This window comes from Motacilla alba, chromosome 10 (assembly GCF_015832195.1).
Source record: "Motacilla alba alba isolate MOTALB_02 chromosome 10, Motacilla_alba_V1.0_pri, whole genome shotgun sequence".
Lineage (NCBI taxonomy): Eukaryota > Metazoa > Chordata > Aves > Passeriformes > Motacillidae > Motacilla > Motacilla alba.
The window spans coordinates 5098399-5115460 of record NC_052025.1 but is presented as its reverse complement, the minus strand read 5'-3'; the positions used below and the strand labels follow the sequence as shown (position 1 = coordinate 5115460).

Below are 17062 nucleotides of genomic sequence, written 5' to 3'. Positions count from 1 at the left end.
TAAACATCTATTGCTGCTGTGGTAGAAAAAAGGATCTATGAAGTGGGCTAAAGTAAAAGTCCATGGGCAACCTTCTCAGCTAATATAAATCAGTATAACTTTCTGATCTTCACTTCATAACAGTAGAGACTTGAGTCATGTCTGCCACAGTGATGTTATTTCTGTCCTTCATTTGAGTGATCCAATATGCAGTAAACTGTTCCTAATTCACATTCTGTGTTATTTTTTTTATTATAGCGGTGCTATATACCTCATGGGTCTTACATCACACCTCTGTTTTCCTTTCCTTTAAGCTTCTTTCCATGTTTTCTTGCTTATCTTTCCCTCCCTCTCCTTCAAACAGTTCAGCATGCAAATGACTCTCATAGCATTGAGCTAACTGATAAGATCACAGCTTGTAAAACAGAAACTCAGTTTTTACTGACTTTTATATCATTTATTAGTTTATATATGTAATAAATTGGTGTAACTAGTGCATAAACCATGTGAAATTTGTTGCCATTTAAGTTACACCTCACTCTGCTGCCTTATCAGCCTAAATGGGGATTTGTGTTCCACCATGCAATGGGATTACAATCCACAATGTTTTCATGAAACACCAAATGGAAAAACAGAAAGATCATGTTTCTCACTGAGCTTTGGCTGTCGTAAGGGACATAAATACTAGAGATGTTTTGCTTTTAAACTTTTGTTGGAGCAAAGTTAGGTTCCTTTTGACTTTGGAGTTTAACTCGTTGTGACTTCTAAATTAATTAGTAAAGCCAGAGAAACATGAAGGCTTATTTTTGAGAATAAGAAGAAAACCATACATAATTTAAAAGAAACAAGAAGCAGCATGCAGAAAGGATACAAAAAGAAGTGTAACTCAGAGATTAAGTTGGGAATGACTGTTAGTGATCAGTTCAACTGCTGTGTGTACATGAAGAACCATGGGTGAGGGGGAAGTCATTGGCTACGGAAATGCACATGCTTGTCTCCTGCCTGTGCTGGCAAGAGTGGACCCTCACTCTCAGAGGGGGCAACTTATTCTGGAATTGAACTTTGAAGTTTAATTCTGAATAGTTGCTAAATCTGCATTACACAGTGCTGGAAGGAAACTGCCTGTCTGTATGAATAAGGTCTGAATCTGTACACATTGCCACAGAGAGGCAGTTAGACACTCTAGAGTGTAACTGGGCTTTTGTTTTAGAAGCTGTATTGTGTAGGTAGAACAATGCCACATGATATTTTGGTAAGATTATAATGTAAATAAAAATGTAATTTAATATCTCTATATTTAGGATAAATAGCTCAATGTGCTGCCGTTGCAGAATAGAGCCTTTATTGACTGAAGGCACTTCTTCCTTCCAGCCTGATCCGCTTTCTAGATGAAGGGTACTTTGAAGGCTCCCTCTTGGTCCTCATGGAACAGGTCAATGGCCACAGTGCAACACCTGGAACACGTGTCCTACATCTTAGAGACACTCTCAAGTCACATCTGCTGGAATAGTTCTGTTTGTATCAGCAGGTCAGCAAACGAAAGAGCTTAAATGATCCTTTAAAGAAGAACTTTTCCTTCCTTAAAATCTTCTGAGCCGATTTATTTTCTCATATAGGAGCTCCCATCTGATTTATGCTGCTCAGCCTCATTGTCATAGGTAGCTGAGGACTTTGTCCTGCAAAGAGTGAGCCATAACACTTCCACTGGGCTCCAGGTATACCCATTCTGCAGGATTCTGCAAGCAAAGCATGTAGCATGTTTTCAGTTGTGCAGTTGGGAAGTTGAAACTGAGGGTCTGAGCAGGGTTTTTCTTCAGTGTTTCATACAATATACAGGCTTGGTATGTGTTTGTTGGGCCTGCAGCCTTACATTTGAAAATCTTAAACCTACTTCCAATAGGAAATTGTTTGTGTCTGTCTTTTTTTTTCAGAAGTGTTTTTCTTTGAGGGGATTTGAAATTTTAAACAAAGTATTTCAGATGGAGAGGAATTTATTGTCATTTACTAAAACAACTGAAGGATGCTTCGTGCTCTGGTTTTTGTTTTGGGTTTTTATTGCGCTGTTTCTCTTTTTAGACAAACCCTGTTATTGAAAACACATATTCTTCTCTGAAATGTTCATTTCCTGGAAAAAAAACAAATTTTTCATCAAAATATTTCCATTAAACAGCTATGCCAGGTCTCCAGGGTGTTCTTCTGGAAAGGCAGAAACAAAAATCAGTAGAACAAGAGTGACAATCAACAGACAAATACTTGGTTCTGCTTTATGGTTCTTTCTCAGGTGAAGTTCTTCCTGGAGTAAAAAATGAGAGCAAATTTCAGCATATAAAGAATCCTGCCTAACATACTAAAGTAACTCCCCAAACTATTCATTTTCCAAGAGTAAACACACTTTATACATAACTCAAGTAACCTACGTGTTCATTTTACAGAATCTAACAAGTGAAGAATGATTGTGAATGTACCATGAAGTTGGTTCAGCAAAGGTTTTCCTATAATTAAAATACATCTGGCTCTGTTCTGTGTGGGAAATCACAGGCCTCTGAATGTTTTGACTATTTCCTTACGCACAACAGCAGCAGAAAAACTCCAAACACCTTAACCTGTCAAATTCTGTTCCATTTTATCATGTGGATAAATCAGCTGCAATAAGGGACTTAAATCTCGCATCTTTGGCCTGAAACTGAGGGATTCAAAGCAAAGACAATGGAAATGGTCATGGAAAGTATGAGGGGCTCAGAACAGCACTCTAATCTTCAGCACACTGGTGCTGATTTAAGTAAGTGTGAAATAGCTTGCTGTGTTTCCCCATAAAAGCTTGTGACCGCCATGAGCCCTGTTCTTGGTGATGCCAGTTCTGCACCTGCATCCAGCTGCTGCCAGCGGTGCCACAGAGCCCTGCGAGTGCCTGGCTATGGCGGGGAATGCTTTAGGTGCCGTGTATCTCTTTGTCCTTCACCCCTCTCCAAGGGGAAATCCAGCTCAGGGCGAGTCACAGGGCTCAGTGACAGCTTCCTTACAACAGTTCCCTGTCCTGGAAAGTGCTCCCTGCCACCCCTTGGACCTGCTGGCTGTCCCAGCGAGCAGCGCTGGGGGCAGGTTGGCAGCTGGGAGGCCCGTGCATGCAGGGGCTCGGTGTGATGGGCTGCTGTGCCTCGGCCCTGCCGTGGTGGGGTCAGCCCAGCAGAAGCCTGGAGAGACTGGCGCCAGGTTGGATAGCCCTCTGCCTTCCCTGCCTGCCTCTGAGACTTTTCATCAAGGCCTCACTGTGCCCCTCATTTGTCGGACAAGCGGCAATCGGGCTCTCGTTCTTGGGCAGCCCCAGGAGAGGCAGCTGTGGAGCCTGCAAGGCAGGCGGCAAACGGTGATGGATGGAGAGGGCGGGATGGATGGATGGATGGATGGATGGATGGATGGATGGATGGATGGATGGCCATGACTGGGAGGGGGCCGGCTGTCTGGCGGTGTGATGCTGGCCCGAGGGAAGGGGTGGGGGGCCGGGTGGGTGTGCCCGGCTCTCCCTGCCGCCGCCGCCGCGGTCCGCCCCACTCACAAGGTGCCTGAGCCGGAGAGCGAGCAGCAGCGCCGCGTCCCCGCCGCCCTCCGTAGCGCCCGACCCGCCATGCCCAACTTCGCCGGCACTTGGAAGATGAAGAGCAGCGAGAATTTCGACGAGCTGCTCAAGGCGCTGGGTGAGTGGCAGGGGAGCCGGGCAGCGGGCCGTGTCCCGCGGGAGGGGACACGGGGCGGCCGCTGCAGCCGCGCTCCGGTGCCCGGTGTCTCCCGGGAGAGCTCCGCGCGTCGGCCGCGGGCAGGAGAGGCTCCCGCCGGTGCGGAGCATGGCTCAGAGCCCTACCCGGGGAGGGGCGGTCGAGGCACGGCACGGTCCCCGCCTCACCGACGAGAGCCGGCGGTCCTGCCCGAGGAGCCGGGCTGCCGCTGGCCCGGCGTTCTGCCGCAGGGATCTGTCTCTGCGAGAGCCCGCGTGTGCCGGCCGTGCGGAGCTGCCGGAGCGCCGCCGCTGCCGAGCGCCGCAGCTGTGCCGTGGGGCTACGCGCGGTGCCCCGGCCTCTCGACCCGCTCCCCCATCTGTGTGATGCTGGGCGAGGTGAGCCCAGGGCACGGCTGGCGACTTCAAGCTCTGCTTCCTCCCCGCTTCGCCCAGGTGTCAATGCCATGCTCAGGAAAGTGGCGGTGGCAGCCGCCTCCAAACCCCATGTGGAGATCCGCCAGGACGGGGACCAGTTCTACATCAAAACTTCCACTACTGTCCGCACCACTGAGATCAACTTCAAAATCGGGGAGAGCTTTGAGGAGGAGACGGTGGATGGACGGAAGTGCAGGGTAGGAGGAGAGCTGGGGCATGTGTGTATGTGTGGGGGGTTGTGTGTGTTACCAAGTTCTTTTTAGATGGGACAAACACATCTGCCGCTCGTGTCCCCAGACAGTGGCATTGCTGCCCTCCACCCTCTTCTTGAAGCACTCTTAGGGGTTCTTGATGGTCACCACTTCTCTTGTCCCTCTTTTGGGATAAAACTGAAATCTCAAGGCAACAGGACATGAAATGTCCCAAAAGCAGAGTTCGGGTATCTGGTTTCCAGCTTGGCAGGGTTTAGTTCTTCTCTTTTCGCTTCCTTCTCCCCTGAAGACCTCAGCTGCAGTGAAAGCTCTCCCCAGCTTCTGTCCCTGACACAAACATGGGAAATGGTGGAGCAAGAGAGACCTCAAGAGTCAGGATTTAGTGCACAAATCTGACATAGCCTTTGTCATTGAATCAGATGAGTTACCAAGCAGGATCACAGACTGTTGGTTGGTTGGGGCTGAAATCCTCTTTCACACTCTTGCCAAGTGCATATGTCCAGTTTACTGATAGATAGCTCTTTAGCAGTGTAAAACAGGCTTTCAGCAGGTGTTACACCAGCCACAGTTATACCAAGTCCTTGAGCATTCCCTGGAGTGTTTTGGGCTTGATTCTGCATGTGAGACCCTGCTCCTCTATCTCTGTAACCACTTCTGTGGCTGTGGAGGGGGATTTAGGTCAGCAGCATCTGACACCATGTTCTTGCTGGTGTAGATAAGTGGGATCTGAGATTTGGGGAGCTGGGCTGTGGTCATAGCTGCCTTTTGAAAACCATTAGTGAAGGCATAGGTTAGTTATGCTTTCTTTGGACAGTTTACTCTCATAATTATAAAGAAGTATGTATGAGTATATATAAAACTCTTATAAAAGAAGTACAAATAAAGATTATCATAGTCTTAAATGAGAATCCAGTTTTAAAAGTATCCAGTGTTGGTGAAATAATTTACTTTCCAAAATATGATCTCTCCTAATTCTTGGGTCAGCTTTTGAGACCGTTTTTATCACTGAAAATTCAGAATTTACTGTCTTCAGTGCAATTGCTGTCAACATAAATGTATGAAACAGGAAGCAGATTCTGGGAATCAGTAAATATTTAGAATATCCACTTGCTCTCTAGGATGAGTTATCAGATATTTAACAGTTTGTCCAGGAAATGTTGCAGGCTTTGTTAATTTATCTTGCTCGACAAAAGTGTCTTCATGCATAATGCATATACAATAAATGTGACCCGCTTTCTAGAGAAGGATTTATTGCTGCAGATGGAAAAACAATAATTATGGCTGTAAGCTATGAAAGTTGGAAAAACCTGAAAGAAATGGGTTTTGTGAAGAAGTAAATTTTTTCCATGTGTTGTGAAATTATTTATAGTCCGCTCTCAGGAATGAGTAGTACTGCTGTGTGTATATAACCAAGATGTGGCCACAGAGCAGAAACTGACAGATAATAAAATAATACTGCAGAATGTAGTTTGCAGTATCTGGCAAAACTGCTGACTGGTGATAGATTTTGATATACTTTATGGGGTGGAGGGTTTTGTACTGCCAACTAACTTGATCCATTGTTTGTGCAGACAAAGAGTGCATCATATATGGTTGTACTTCAAGGCACAGCTTCTATAACTGCCAGTTGAGATGGCTTGTTGGTTTGTAAAATCCGTTGTTTTGAAAAGTATTTAAAAAGTAAACAGCTAATTTTTAATCAAAGTAAAGGGTTTTTCCCTTGGAAAGTCTGGGAAGTGTTAACTTGAATTTAGGCACACACATGCGCACACACACACATACATGTATATGTACATGTATATAATCACAGCCTAATAAATGCCTCCCCTGTGTAGTTATAAAGCAATTACTTGAACATTTATTACAGGGCATCCTTCTGCACAGCTGTTCCATTGCACTGTGGAGTAATAGTTCAGTGCTCGAGTGAAAAGCAACAGAGTCAGGGCTTGCCTGTTTGTGAAAGTTTAACAAAATCATGTCGTTTCGGGTTCTTTTCTTTTTCAGTGGTTTCATAGTCGTTATTCAAATGCTTTGAAAAATGCCCAAGGGTATTTCAGTCTTCAGACTCACAACCTTAAAAAAGTAATATCACAGACACTTGAATTGTGACAATGTTTTTATAATTTAGCTGTGATTTATTCTAGTTTGTTAGCTCAATATGTTTAATACACAGTTAACTTGGCACAGTGCCATAGAGCAGTAAGTGACAAATACGGCATTATTTATGACTACAACTTGATATGTACAATTGTTTATGCTTTTACTCTTAGGGGACTCTGTAGTGATAAATAACATGTCAGATCAAATCATTTTTACAAAGATGCTTGGGGATGTAGATGCTACATTAGCATGTTCCTAAATTACACTTTCCAACATCAAGCATTTAATGGAAACTGAGCGTCTTCACACTGAAAAGACACCTTTGCAATTACTTTGTTACTAATATATTCCTCTTTCCAAAATGCCCCATCACACCTTAATTTTTATTTCAACACTTTCCACTGATTACTTTTTTCCTCTGCCTTTGACTATCTCTGTGTTGCTCCTTTAGTGGAGCAATTATTCTCACTACTGCTCATTGTTGTCTCTGTCTCATGCTGCTGGTGAATATAATTCATGTATTTCCTAATGGTTTTCTTGCCTGCAGAGTTTGGCCACTTGGGAGAATGAAAACAAGATCTACTGCAAACAAACTCTTATTGAAGGAGATGGTCCCAAAACATACTGGACTAGAGAATTAGCTAATGATGAGCTGATTTTGGTAAGAACCTTGAACTCCCTCAATACGTGCACCATATTAACAGGTTTTTTTTGTTACCACATAGTATAAGTTATTATTTTTCCTTACTTAAATCCATCTGTAAGACTACCATTTTTATAATCCTCTACCTTACAATTAATACATTGCTTTTTTCCCTTTTTTTTTTTTTAAGCAAATGGATATAGATGCATGTTCTGACTTGCATTTAATTGTTAAAACTTTCACCATACTAGTACTGGTAGAATAATTACAAGGTGGCCACTTCTGCTCTGTAAATTCACAACATCATCAAAGAAATTGCTTGATTTATTGCAGATTTTCTCTGGTGAAAGTGAGATCAAGGCATTTGACCTCATTTCTGGAGAATCTTCTTTTTAGGCATGTGCATACTTCTTCTTATCCATGGTCACATGGAATATAACAGGAAAGATATGCATGTTGTTAGCATGCTCTAATCCCTCCTGTTTATGAAAAACATGTCACTTCCTCCCATATCTCTGCCACCTTCCCCACTTCCCTGATCACCTCCGAGTCAGATTGAGAATCGCCTTCATGAGTTTCTTAGAAATACAGAGTCAATATCCCGCCAGTGGTGTGTGAGCTTCCATCTGGCAGCAGGGTGACTGTGGGCATTCCGAGCAGCACCTCTGCAACCGCCTGGCCGTGCCCACCCTCAGTCACACATGGTTTCTTTATTCAGATTGTGCTTACTCCTGTTGGAGTTCTCTTTGCTGCATCTTTCCTCAGTAGTCGCTCCAGGTTAATTTGCCAGTGTCCGCACCTGAGTAAAGACACAGTAGCACAGTTCAGCTCGAGTTCAGAATCATTCTAATGCACATGTTCTAACTAGTGAATTCTGGATAAATAGTTGATTAGACTGTTATGCCTCATCGGTTTGGACATGGAAGACAGGCTCCTGGAGTGGTGGGTAAGAAAACATCAAAGCAGGGAGGTTTTATTTCTAACTATCACACTAGCTAAACCTCTGCACTTTAAAAAACAAACAGCCTCCCCAGTGTTTCTCTAAAGCAGATGGAGTTCTGTTTTTAAGATTGTATCTGAAACAAAAACAGGACCCAAACCTAACCAAAAATAAACAAAAAGCTTCTAAGGTGTTAATATTATTTCAGACATCTTGGAACTGTTCACCCACATGGGGTGTGCTGTTAGTGAAATCACACTGGTTTCTAATGAATGAATACTCCAATGCTGCATAATTTCTTTTGACTCAACCACTGGAATTCTTTATATTATCACAAAACTTTAGAAGGCAAAGTACTTTGATCTCCTTGCATCTTTAGATGAAATGCAGTGGACAAAATATATTCTCTAACTAAAAGTTATTCCTGTAACTTTTCCAGCTTTCTAACAATACATTTTTGTAGTTTATTATTTAAGCAACAAGCTGAAGAGGCAGCTGTTAAATAAAGTGCACTGCTCTGAGCAAAGCAAGAAAGCCGCTCATAATACAATTGCCTCCTGCTAGCATCAATGTGAACTTACCCTGCTGGGGAGGAATAATGACCCTGGATAAGAAACTAGAGGGATTCAAAGATTTAAAGCCATCTAACGCTTTTTCTTGTTTAATACAGTCTGTTGAACTTTTGTGAATTAATTATTTTTCCAATTAGGATATAAATTAGAACAACTTGCTTATTAAAATATTTCCTTTTATAGGAACTCAGAACTTTCAATAAGTCGGTTTCCTGGTTAATTTCCTTGCCATTAGAATTTCTTTTAATCTGTGTATGTGTAGATTCAACTTCCAGTCATTACATATTGCGTATAAAAGAACCTAAATAATATGCCTAGAATTTGTCATTGCAAATACTTCTCTTAACACCACCGATCAAGCCACCTCTTAGAAGAACTTTCTGGTTGTGAAGCTAAACCACTGGAAGACCTCGAGTCTTTCAATGTAAAGAAAGCTTTCATTGAATCATTATTTGAGTGCTTTTTAACCCTGTCCAATTTATAAATTTCCCTCCTAAACTAAGAAAACCAGAATGGCATATACTGTTTTGCTAGCGGTCTAGCACCTGATATTACAGTGATTTCCTCTCCCTGCTCCTATCTAAAATGATCCTGATTTATTTGCAAAGGCTTTGTTAACTTTTTTTTCTAGTTTCCATTTCCCCAGACCATTTTCCCCTTCCCATCTCAGGCAAACTGGAATTACATTCATTAGTTGCAAGGTGTGATTTTACTGTGGCCATTATGAAAATTTCGTATTTGTTTCCAAGTGATCCAGATCATTCTCTCTCTGCTTTTACTATTCAATATGATGTACAGATTCTCCTACCTCTTTGAGCATAGTGACCTCTTTTGCTTTATAAAGTATTATGACAATAATTCATCCTCAGGACAAGCATTTTCAAGCCCTCATGGCATTTAATGGGACTGAATGCACAGATCTTTTAAATATGTGGGTTGACGTTCAAGATCTGACAGCCAAAAGCTCAGCAATGAGGTGTTTCTGGGAGTAATGGTGGTGTGAGACCTCTCGTCCTTTGCAGAAGCTGAAATGGCCTTTCTGGGAAAAAAAAATAAAGAAAAAAAAGAAAGAAAGAAAAAAAAAAGTTGAAAATTAACCCTGCTGGGAGGCAACAACAGGTTCTACTGGTTGGAGAGAGACAGAAGAGGAGAAGCTACATTTACTTGTCTGTGGTCCCTAATTTTAAAGCCCCAGAACATTCCTTCAGAGAACTGGGCTTTAGAAGCTAAACTATTTGAAGGGATTGGCTGAGGTGTGTTCAGCAGCTATGAAAGGGAACAAGGTAGGAATAAGAGCCCTTAGAGAGAAGACTCAATTGATCTCTTGCCCATCCACTATGTTTGGGTTTTTCACCACTCCAGTGAACAAAGATTTGACATCAGATGATCTTATTTTATGCTTGGCGAATTTCCGTGGATCTGAGTCTGCAAACCCCCGCTTATATCTTAATTCTTCAAAACCAAGATTGCAATAAGAAGAAGAGATCTCTGTATTCTTCTTCTTTTAAAGCCCTTCATCAGTAATCAACCACTTTTAAATGTTTGTATGCTACAGATTAAACTTGAATTGCTTTCTTTCTTCTTCCACCCTCAGAGCTTTCTTATGGATCTTAATTCTGAAATTAATTTTCATTCACTTTTGCTATCCATATTGATTCAAATATTTAACAATTCCCATCTTCACACTTCTCAAATCTCCCTGCTTACCTAAGAAATGTTATCTGTTCCTTTGCTCTCTCTGATGTGCTTCAGTAAGGTTCTGCTTCTGTTTCTCTATCAAAAAAATTCTTTTAAGGACTCTTGAGACTCTTTATTCGCTATTAGATGAAGTTCCAGAAGAAATCAAGAAAAGTCATACCCAGTTTGAAAGAAATTGCAAGAAAGAATGTAAACTGTGTTAGACTGAGGCATGAATTGAAGAAAGGCTTGGGGTAACAGGCAGGAGGTAAGAAATTAGTTTTACTGTGTTGGAATTGGCTCCATAAATGTTGGATCTTTGCCATATAATTTTGATCTCAAATGCTGTGTTGCTTAGGGGATTCATTTGATTATGGTATTTTCCTAACGTAAGGCCATATTTTTCTCTCCAACACAGCATTATAAAATAAAATTAATTTATTAGCCCATATAATAATTTAAAAAAATCAGTGTTTAATTGCCATGACTACCACAGAGCTAAATAGAAACCATATTACTCTATAATTATCAATCTTTCTTGCACCCTGGCAGAAGAATTCCTTATGTTCTTCAAAGATGTTTCCTTGGAGTAAAATGATGGTCTTGCAAGTCACATCATGTCCTCTGGTACACAGATGCTAAGAACACACTATTTAGTTGGCAAAGGTTTTCTTTACCTTCAATTGCTTTCAGTTCTCCGTAGCTCCTTGCACCATGGAGAATAAAATTGCTCTTATTAGTAGATAAATAATATTTGGCTCATACAATGACAGATGTAGGCCTGAAGTCCTGTTAGAAAAAGAATTCTTTCAGCCAAGGAAGGTGAGGATCAAGTTCTGCATTATAAAAAGATGGTCTGAAAACTAGAACATTGATCTAAAACTAGAACATTGCAGCATCTTTTATCAGAGCTGTTTATTCTAATCTCATCTGATGCACTTGCTGGGATTTCAGCGCTGCATTTTTAGAATTACTGGACAATGTAGATAAAAATTACGTGGAATGTGCAAGCAAGGGAGGGTAGAAAGGGTAGTTCCCCACCAAAGTCCACATTTATTTGTCTTGGCTGCATCTTTATATTGTATTGTACTTTAGGATTGTAATGCAGACACGGAGTCAGGATATCTGTATTTACAACTCTACAATCATAAACTATACTTGGATTAGCATTTAAGCAATCAAGATTGGAATATAACACAAAAAAAATGTATTTCTTTTATTTGTTTGAAAATTATGACCTGGAATTAAGTGCCTTTTCTTCCCTTTATTATACTCACAATGTTTTTGTTGTTGCTGTGTGTTTTCGTCAGGGACATTAATGAGCTATCAGTCACTTATGTAAGTCAGCAGAACAAAAGATCTGCTCTTTGCAAAGTTGAAGGATACTGCTTACAAATATTGGCTATTCAAATGAGATACATTTATATCCAAACCTTAGGTGCATTGCTGCTTTCACAGCTGCTCATGCCTCTATCGATTTAAGTTTAATTTGTAACATACAAGCGTTTTAAAGTGGATGATTACTGAAGAGGGGCTTTAAAAACAGCCTCTGACCACATTTTACACAGTTCACCTATCACACAGGGGTTCTCAGAATCAATTGTAGCAAGGGTCAAAGATCAGAACATTGGTGGGGGTTCAAGCATGGTTTCTATTCTACATTCCCTCCTTGGAAAAATCATGCCATCGTCGATTAAAACTAGTGAACTGTGGAGCCTAGATGAGTGAGCAAACATTTTTTTAATTATTTTGCTGACTTCTGAAATTAAACGTAGTCAATAGGGTCAATGCAGATTTGGAAAGAGATTTTGCAGCAGAATGCTGAAATGCATGATGTGCCTAAACCTTGTATCAACCAGTGTCAAACTACCTAAGCGTTAAACTTTTCTGTAACTTTTGGAAAATGTATTATATAAAATCAATTATCAAATGAAGGGTCTAGTGACACCAAGCTCAGAATGAGGGGGTTGCTGCTGTTCCCATTAGAGCAGCCTTGACAGAAGTTCAGAAAGCTGTAATAATGCACACGTGTGTGTTGCATGGGCCTAATGCTTTAATTTACTCTTTGCCATGAGCAGATTTACAAGGGGGCTTAGAGATCTATAGCCCCTGCTCATTACTACAGCCTTGTCTGGATCACATCCCGAACAAAAAAAGAAGCCAAAGCCCTTTGCATTCTGGCTGCACCCGATCCTGAATGCAGCCTTTTGCAGTATCACTGGTAGCTCAGATGTGCACTGCCTTTCAACTATAACTGGGAGATACCAATGTCTCAGATGTCTGTCATTCATTTGCTGCATAACTTTGAAGAAACTGTATAATATAGCATTGCTCAAACACAAATGCTGGCATTTAGGCCCCTTGAGAAATTAACTAATTTTGCACGGTGCTATCAATTGATATGCTGAGGAACATGAGGTTTTGAATTGGGTGATTTGCTATTAATAGCCAAGTTTGAAAGTGAGGGCTGCACATTCAGTGACTATGGGCTTGTAAGGATCAACCTCTTTCTTAATATTTTGTGGGAGTCAGGAGGAGAATGGAAATAGGCCACATGCCTTTGTTGTGAAGATTTATATCTTTGCTCTAGATAACATGGAAGTGTGCACATGGACAAAGCCTTTTCTGAGGATTCATTTAAGTAATAAAGTAATACCTTCTTTTCTCCATCAGTTTGCTGATAGATTCTATCTTCCTTTTATAAGTTGCCTCTGCATTTTGATCAGTCATGAGCAGATAAAGGGATTTTTGCATACAGTGGCAGAAGTGATCTTTCCCAGGTGATGGTTTCAATGACACTCTTCCTTATACCATGTGCTCCACTCACTACAAAGCCTCCTCAGCAAATATTTATAAAGAAGGCCTTCAAAAAGGAGATTTGCTCCTACAGAAATATATTACTGCCCTGTAATTCTCTTTTAATCTCTCATGATGTCAGTGGTCATCAGATTTTGAGTGAACTGAGAGAGGTCAATTTATTGGATTATCCCCTGTGCAGGGCTTTGTTTGCAGTGTGCTTTTGGACTCTTAGCTACAGATTATGACAAGCTAAGTGAAGAAAACAATTCTGTAATTTGCAGTCATTGCACATTTAATATCCTATTTTAGATTTAGATAAAAGCCTTGCCTTGTAGCATTTTTTGTGATAAGTGGGACCTTTCCAAGCCGATGAGAAGGTGGTGTTTGAAAATCCTGCATCTTCCTGTTACATCCAAATTACAGTTTGCTAGCATTGCCCTTTTTTCAGTTGCTCTGATGAAACTTCACCACCAAATAGCCAGGATTGCTCATTCTCTTTTCATTTGGAAGTTCTACTGCTTTGGGTCATGGAAATCCTTAAAGTCTGCCTATTGGGACAGGAACGATCATTTCTTTTGAGTCTAGAATTAAAACCATAGACGCTAAACTGCTTTATCCTACCATTGAATACAAAGATTTAAATGTGAAGAATAGAGGAATAGCACCCTCTGGATTTGGATCCTCCCCTGACCTTGGGCCCAGCTGTACATTAGACATTTCTGTGAGTTGCCACAAGAAAAAGAATGTGGCAAGTTTGAACATATTCCTCCTTGCTTTCTTTAGTAACACTGAGTGGAGTTTTATGAACAAATGATAGTGAGTCATGATAAGATAGGAAAACACCTTTTGTGTAAGTACACATTGAAACCTGTAGATTACTGTGATAATAAAGCCCTTTATGTGCTTCAATTACGTTGTTAATCATCTGACTGTGTATAAGCTATGAAATCCAAGTGCTAAAAAATGCAGTTTATTCCTGAAAAAGGTCAGAGGCCACATAACCTAAGCTGGGTCTTCAAGGAAAGGATGTCTTGGTTGTTTGAGAAGCGCACAGTGGTTACATGTTGTAATTGTGCTTTGCATCATTTCTATCTCTTTGCAATCCAGATTTAAAGACATTCTTGTGTTAAATTATAGTGGTTTTCCAGACTCTGAGAACGGTGCGTTGTGGAATCCTTGTGTGTAGCAACTGATTTTTTAAAATTTGGATTCCCTGAAAATGTCCATATTTTCTGAGCTTCATTTTTGTCCAGAGTAATTTGAATGTAGTCCTTTGCCTGAAATTTTCAGAAGTCCAGAAGTCTAGCAGGATGCTGGAAGCACAAAGTGAGGATCCTCTGTCCTGTGTCACAAACATGCTGAGCTCTGACTCTCTGAGTGCACAGCGGTCTGTGGTGCTGCTACTCACCCATACTACTGAGCTTTCCCAGAAAGTCTTGTCTTTGTTCTTCCTCCACAAATGTTAATCTTTATTTCCACACTCCCTCCTGTAAATCTTCCAAGGAAGCTGCCAGTCAGACTACACTGATGTCTTAGGAGCAAGCTCTGACACTGCAATTTCAGAAGCTCAGATCTACAGTGGCTCCTTTGCATCACATCTATTTCCATCTACTCTTCCCTGCAGTGTTCCTTCTCAATAGAACTGCTGATCTGTTCTGAGAATAACTGCTGTTGCTTAGCTTTAGGGGAAGGAGTTTCTCTCTTAACTTGCCTGGAAGAGCAGACATAAATTTGTCAGCGAGGTTACGTGAGTTTTGGCAAACGGCTGCTGCAGCCTTTCTCATTAGAACTGACTGATGTTTCATCCATTCCCACCTCACCCTGTGGCTGCATGGCTGTGCAGCTCCAGCTCTCAGACTAGGGCTGTGCCAGCTCTGGGAGAACACTACGCAGGAATTGTTTTACTACTGTTTATGATTTGTGTTGAAGTAGCAGCAGGGGACCCAAGCCTCCCTGTGCTTAACGGTGCCTGAGTGTGAAAGACAATCACTGTTGCAAGGATCTTGCAGTCTCCACAGAAAACCTTGAGCCCTGGATGATGTTGACTCTTACTTCCTCTCTCTGGCAAAACTCCTGCTGAAATAAATTTGCCTTTGTGGATAATTTGGAAACGTTGAGGGAAGCCATAATAAGGGTATTTGAAGCTGGTGCTGTGAACATTAGAGAACTATCCACATCTGTTAATGTTCATTTTCAGATGTAATAATGTAAAATCTAAAAATATATATTAAGCACTGATATGATATTGATATGCATAAAAACAAAGTCTGTATCTCCAAAATACTAACAGACTTGTGTCCCCCAACAAAGTGAACAAAGTGTTAGCCAGAGTCAGTTTTAAAGCCAAGTCTTTTCAAATTATTGGCCAAAACAGGTGTAGAAAGCATTAAAACAAATAGCCCAGCTGAATTTTCATAATGCACTGGGGTAGCTCTTAATGCATGCTTTTTTGTGAGACCTTGGCAGTGACCACAGCCAGACATCCCAACTCAGACCTTGTTAGTGCTGAGCTCAAAACCTTCTGTCTGCACAGCTGAATGTGAAGTTTTTTGCAGTCTCTATTTCCTCACTCTTGCCCCTATTGTTTCCTTCATGTCTGATTGCTCAAATTTTAGCCTGCCAGACCTGAAATTACATACAAACACTTTGGGATTCAGGTGGCTTTCTCAGACAGCCCCACAATCACTGTCCTGCCTACATGTTCTGATAATCTGTAGGGCATTCCAGATCCTTCTCATGGCTAACAAACTCACTGGTCAAGGGCACAGTGTCCTAAAGGAAGGTTGTCATTGCCACTGCCCACACTGCAGCCTGGAAGAGAGGCTTTGGTATCCCAGCAGGGGCTGTCAGCTTCATGCAGCAGCACTATGTTTACAGGTGTACATTCTCCTGGTCTTCATCTTTCCTCCCCTGACTTCATTTGCCTGCTTGGATTTCTATCTGCAAATATCAAAGAACACCTTTGGAACATGCCATCTGAATTCCACCCTCAGCGTTTCTAGTTCAAAGTGCTGCAACTGTTTCTAAATATAACAACAGTGCATTCCAAATTCACTTTATTTTCTCATGTTTATTTATCAATTCATGCCAAGAAACTACAGAAAAAGAGAATTTATGCATCATTTATCATTCTGACAAAATCCACCCTGCCTTGAAAAACAGGTCATTTACATTGCATTCCTCTTTCAGGATGATTTCTTTCTTTACTCTCATCTGTCAAAAGACATGAGAAAAAGCATTTCTGCTGTAGAACTAGTTACTTTAGTAAAAATAACACTTTGAAATGGTGTTAAATGTTTGCTGGTTCTATCTCTTTTGATTGATTTTTATTTCTTTTCCAGACCTTTGGTGCTGATGATGTTGTGTGCACAAGAATTTATGTAAGAGAATAAAAGCATCAATTTACTTGTCATCTGGGATGAAGTGGAGAACTGTGAAAATCCCCAGTATAACGAGTATCTGTGTGTGCTGTTACTAATGCAGTGTTGTATGTGACCACGTGTGCTGTATCTGAACCCAGATCCTCTGTTAAGTGTATTTTGCTTTCAGTTTTCATTTCAGACACTATTCCTCTCCACTTTTATGCCATCAATTTTCATGTCTGCTTTGTATTTTGTAGTTGTCACTTGCTATGGTTTCCTCGGTTATTAAATGTATTGGGCATAAATCATAGCTGTTTGGGGGTGTTTTTAATTGAAAACCCAGCAGTGCTTTGGCTAGGACTGAAACACTTTTGACCCTCTGCTGAAGTCAGTGTGGAGTTTCCCTGCTGTTGGCAGGTTCTGTGCTGTCAGGGAACACCTCCTAGGCCAACACAAAGGGATGGAGAGCAAGTGCATGGCAAGGCCTTTCAAAGAGCTGCAGGCTGCTCTCTTGAACCCAGAGCTCTGCTTCTTTCCTTTGTTCTGTCCTCTCTCCTTCTTCCTCCTCTCTCTCTTGTCCTCTCTTCCTCCCTGTTGAGGAATAATTCGTGTATGCTGTGATTGCTGGGAC

At 41.3% G+C, this 17062-nt stretch overlaps 1 protein-coding gene across 1 annotated transcript; it reads left to right on the top strand.

Annotated features, from left to right (window-relative positions):
- The first annotated feature begins 3435 nt into the window (after positions 1-3435).
- On the top strand, positions 3436-16741 carry CRABP1 (cellular retinoic acid binding protein 1). The gene is made up of 4 exons (XM_038147669.1): positions 3436-3671; positions 4145-4323; positions 6986-7099; positions 16411-16741. Exons 1-4 carry the CDS (start codon positions 3449-3451, stop codon positions 16459-16461), a joined length of 567 nt encoding a protein of 188 aa, XP_038003597.1. The 5' UTR covers positions 3436-3448; the 3' UTR covers positions 16462-16741.
- Positions 16742-17062: the final 321 nt, after the last annotated feature.

Coding starts and splice junctions, on each gene's coding strand:
- CRABP1 (XM_038147669.1), top strand. CDS start 3,449: ATGCTGGCCCGAGGGAAGGGGTGGGGGGCCGGGTGGGTGTGCCCGGCT. Junction 3,672..4,144: donor CGAGCTGCTCAAGGCGCTGG/GTGAGTGGCAGG, acceptor CGCTTCGCCCAG/GTGTCAATGCCATGCTCAGG. Junction 7,100..16,410: donor CTAATGATGAGCTGATTTTG/GTAAGAACCTTG, acceptor TTTCTTTTCCAG/ACCTTTGGTGCTGATGATGT.